General features: G+C 48.9%; 1 protein-coding gene across 1 annotated transcript; it reads right to left on the reverse strand.

Moving 5' to 3' along the window:
• Nucleotides 1-229: 229 nt before the first annotated feature.
• Nucleotides 230-4,153, reverse strand: LOC134284458 (uncharacterized). The gene has a single exon (XM_062843309.1). The coding sequence runs from the start codon at nucleotides 4,151-4,153 to the stop codon at nucleotides 230-232; it is 3,924 nt and encodes a 1,307-aa protein (XP_062699293.1).
• Between the last annotated feature and the right edge of the window lie 995 nt (nucleotides 4,154-5,148).

A 5,148-nucleotide genomic window follows, 5' to 3' on the forward strand; every position in this document is an offset into this window, starting at 1 on the left:
AGGAAATCAGCGAAACTTGAATGCCATCGTCGGTTTCGAGTCGGAAATACGCAACACAGGCGTAAGCAGAATCGCTAGCGTCAACGAGAACATGGAGTTCCAACAGGTTGAAGTTTTTAGGAAACGGAGAGCCGAAATAACAGCGAGGGATGCGCAGCGAGTCCAGATGCGGGAAGTAACTTACCCATTGGCGCCAATGAAGGAAAAGTCGCTCGTTGATTTCTTCATCCTAACCGATCCCCGAGGCCCAGACGTCCTGCATTAATACTTTTCCATGGACCAGGAAGAATGAAACGAATCCCAGTGGGTCGAAAAGGCTCATTACCACTTTCAAAACTTCACGTTTCGTTGGGACATGGTTCTCATCGAGGATTGGCTTCAAGTCGTCACGGATTGAGAAGGTGTACGTGAAGATGTCGTCCGCTGGAATCCATTTCATCCCGAGCACTGATTCGGTCGTCTCGGAACGTACAAGAGCGAAGTCTTTTGAAGAATCTGGTTCGATCTCCCCAGTTCGTCTTAAAACTTCGTCTTCGTTCGATAAAAAGTTGCGAATCTCAAACCCGCCCTTGGAATGGACGAACTTGACATCGTTTACCACTCGTACGGCTTCGTCAATTGTCCGGAAGCTGTCCAGGTAGTCGTCTACGTAGTGGTGCTCTTTGATGGCCGCAGCTGCTCGAGGGTAGTGTTGCGCATACTGCTCGGCATTAGCGTTCTTCACGAACTGGGCAGAAGATGGAGAGCAGGTGGAACCGAACATGGTGACTTCTATGGCGTAGACCTGAACGGCTTCATCGGGATTGCGCCGGAATACAAACATCTGAGCGTTCCGGTCACTCGCTTGCAACTTAATTTGGAGAAACATCTCCCTGATATCCCCCGAAACTGCTATCGGAAAAAGTCGGAAGCCGCTGAGTACTCTGGGTAGAGGTGTGAGAAGGTCGGGTCCTTTCAACAGGTACGAGTTGAACGAGACCCCAGCGACTTTGGCTGCTGCATCCCATATCAGACGCATTTTCCCAGGTTTCTTTGGGTTAATGACCACTCCTAAGGGAAGAAACCAAGTCTTCCGATGGTCAATAGCAGCCACCTCCGATTCACTGACTTTTCGCACGTAGCCCTTTTGTTCGAAATCGCACAGCTGCTCGTAAATCCGCTGCATCATCGAAGGATTACAGCAAAATTTCTTCTCCAGAGCCTTCATTCGTCGGATAGCCATCGGATATGTCTCTGGAAAGCTCGGTTCGTCGATTTTCCACAGAAGCCCAGTTTCAAAGCCGAGAGCTGTACGTTTAGTTGTGTTCTCCAGTAGTTTCCTCGCTCTTTTCTCCTCGTCAGACTCAAGCTTCTCGTTTGTATTGACGGCTCCGCTGTTCTCCAATGTAAAGAAGTCACGCAGCTGCTCGTTCAAAAGGTCGTCCGAACTCGAGGCTGCTGAGGTGTGGAAGTTAACAGATGCCCTAGCCACTGGTTCCGTCGATGTGCGACCGTAGACTCCCCAACCTAGTCGACACTTGGCGGCTATTGGGTCGAACGGTCCTCCTTCACGCAGCTTCAGAGGAACACCGAGACGCAGATTGTCTAGGCCTATCAGCAACTTCGGTTGAACTACATCGTGATCTTCTATTGGAAGTCCCTTGAGATGAGGGAAGCGCATGGCCATCTCTTGGTAGTTGAAACGCTGTGCCGGCAGAAGTAGACTGCTTACAGTGCGTGCCTGGTGGAGATCGTAGCGATTCGCACTGCACTTTCCCGATATTTTAAGGCTGACTTCTTCAGATCGCAATTCATTGCGCTTCACGTTTCCTGTCCACTGCAGAGTAAGCGGTTTTCTAGGTCCAGAAAGGTCAAGTTCCTTGGCAACTTTCTCTTCCAACATCGTGATTTGTGAACCCTCGTCAATGAAAGCGAAAACAGTAAGGCTTTTGCCGTTTCCATAGAGTACGACAGGCAGAACCCGAAAGAGCGTGTGTCCTCCCAGGGAGCTCCCCGATGACACATTCATAGAATGAGTGGATGTAACGGGAGCAGACGAAGAGTGTAGAAGGGTATGGTGTTTGAGTCGACATCCTGCAAATCCGCACCACTGCCACGACTTACACGGCCATTTGCCATGGTTGTTGAGGCAAGTCCGGCAGAGGCCCTTGTCATGTACCTCCTTCCATCGATCCTCCATGTTTAGGTGCTTGAACTCCGAGCATTCAGCAACTCGGTGGCCCTCACGTTCACAGATGCGACACGTTTTTGGTGGTTTGCGTGTGCTTTCTGTTGTAGATTTGAGTGACGGAGCACTTTCGGTTGCGTGAGCCTGAATCCTTGCTTTTTCTCGGAGACGCTGCTGCTTTTCGCTGTTCAACTCCTTTTGGAAGCCCGGAAGTTCGAAACTCACTTCGCTTGCCGCGGTGACTAGCTTGCCCATGAATTTTCCGAACGTTAGGACAGTGGCTCGTGGTTGTAGGTTTTTGAACGTGGCCCAGTCCATCCTCATGGGCCCTGGCAGCTTCTCGACTAGCTCCTGCATGAGCATTGGGTTGGCCAGATGCTCCTCTTGGTTCGCGGCTTGAAGGTGGTCAACGAAATTTTGTACCGCTAAACCAAACTCCAGAATTGATTCCGGACGATCATGTCTGGGCCCAGGAGTTCGTCGAATCGTCTCGTGTAGGGACCGGATGAGCAGTTCCGGACGGCCGTACAATGTGCGAAGTGTGTTGATCACTTGCGGTACGTTAGCAGGAAGCAAAAGTCTGCAGCGTACTGCATCTCGCGCGTGTCCGGTGAGGCACCTCTGTAGCCGAACAAGATTTTCAGCATTTGAATACCCGCACGCTACTGTGGACTGCTCGAAACTGCTGATGAACATCGGCCAATCAGCTGGGTTTCCGCCGAAGGGTGGCAGATCTTTACCGACGACCTGTCTCGCGGCTATTTGCTGCGAGCTGAGGGCCCCTGGTTGCTCGATATGCTCTAGAAGATTCATCGGTCGGGGTGCTGGAGAATGATTTGCCGCTGATTCCGGGAAATGCTGGACCGGCTCCGTGAACATGTCGTGACGGACCGGACGGGGCTGCGGTGATTGGTGTGCTGCAGAAGGATTTGGAACAGCATCGTACTGCACCGAAGTAGTCCATGCTGGTACATGCCGATGACGTATCGGTTGATGCCGATCATATCCGACATCATTAGAAGTGCAAGAATGATTAAACGCCGGAGCATCTGGGTGAACTACTGGGGTAATCGCTAGTAGAGGTCTTGAAGCGGTCACAAACTGCTGGAAAGGCTCACGGACTGTGGAAGAACGAATTTCCTGACATCCGGCACGGTAACTTGCTTGAGGCAAATTCAGATTGGCAGCGGAGCAAACGATCGGCAAACCGGAAGGAGACGGCGGAGGTGGGTGACGAGCTTCTACGGATACTTCACGTGGAGGTTGTGCTGTGGAAGGGATCTCCGTTCCTCCTGGTACATCGATGGGCGAAGCTTCATTTAGGGCCGAAGAAACTAAATCGGCTTGGGGATTGTTAAGTTTTCCAAGCGTATTTCTTTCGGGCGTCCCGTGGGGTAAGTTCACAGCTAACCAATTCGCAACCTTCTCTCGGGAATTTGTTGTAGATTCGACCACGCTACCACGTTCGGATATTTGCAGGATCACTTCGTTTTTCTTCTCCAGCGATTCTCTGCGTATTAGCTGCTGTTTCAGCATGCGTGCCTTGTCAGCTTCCAATTTACGCTGCCGCAAAAGTGATTCTTCTTCAGCCAACTTCTTCTGCTCTTCCATCTGCTTCCTCTTTTCTTCCAACTGTCTCTGGGCTTCTTCATGTTCCAGCTTCTTCAACTCTTCTTCTTCCTCTATCTCTTTCTGTTTCATCTTCGCCTCTTCTTCGATTAGTTCCAATTGCGCCTTCATGATCGACGAGCGATTGCTCGATGCCATCGACGAAACCTTGCTCCCTATGTGCGAGGGAGGTTTGCTGCCCGATGCATCACCCGACGGTACTCGTCTCGATTGCGAACGCAACCGTGATGAAATATTCGAGTTTGCTGCATTTTTGCCGTGGCACTGCTTGCAGATATACGGCCGACTCGGTGTCGATCCAATCACACCAGCGCAGTCAAAGTGCTCCCGCAGTCGGCATCGATCGCAAACGATCATGTGGGCGTCGGATGAGTTCGGACGCTAGCATGACTTGCATGTAAACTCCGACCGGCTGTGATGTCCATCCATCCTGAATACCCACGTACAAAAATTCTTTTAGAATGTTGTGGGGGTGGAAAGTTTCCCAAACTCTCTTGAGCAAACCGCGTTTGTAGGTGGTAGGTAAGCTAAAAGCTGAATAAACTTTATTTGAACGATTTCGATTGAGCTATTTTATGTTCAACTTACAATTTTTGGTGACCTTCAAACGGTAGGGTCTTATCACAAGTACACCGGATCGGTCTCGTTACGGCTAGTTCGTGTGCTGTAGGTTAAGGAATTCTTAATAATACAAACTAGTTTGCTATCAGATATACTTACAAACTGATATAGGAATAGGATTTTCAATTGTTGAACTTTCTATAACTTTTCTCTAGCACGAAGCGTATGTTTAGCGGCTACCTTGAAGATATAATGAAATTCACTAAAGGTTAAATACAGCATAATTTAAGGCAAAGTTTTCTCTACCTTTGTACCGTAAACCGGGGTCAAATTGATCAGCGGGGTGAAATTGTGAAATTGATCATTTGGGTACTACATTGTAATTGCATATCAGGAACTTCTAAGCGTCGCAATGATCTCAAACTTCTTACTTCATCTAGTTCGTAGATGTCTAGGGATGAGTTTAATCTATTATTTTTTAGAAATAAGTTAGTTTTGCCTTATTTTTTTAAGAATTTGCAATGTATTTCTCACTTAGCTGAAATCATTGCCACAGTAAATCGACCACAGTTGATCTGTTGCAGGGGGGTGACGTGACAGGCATTCCCGTTATTACTTCGGAAACAGTTCTTAGTTCAAGGAGCTTACAACTTTCGAGAGAATTTCCGGGGCAACCTCTTCTAGAGGGATTTCTGGTGGAACTACTAGAAGAATTTTCGTTGGAACTCCTAGAGCAATTCTCGCTGGAAGTACTAGAGGATGCGACTGCGGAAATTCACAGTGGTACTAAT

The sequence above is a fragment of the Aedes albopictus genome, unplaced genomic scaffold (assembly GCF_035046485.1).
Source record: "Aedes albopictus strain Foshan unplaced genomic scaffold, AalbF5 HiC_scaffold_145, whole genome shotgun sequence".
NCBI lineage: Eukaryota > Metazoa > Arthropoda > Insecta > Diptera > Culicidae > Aedes > Aedes albopictus.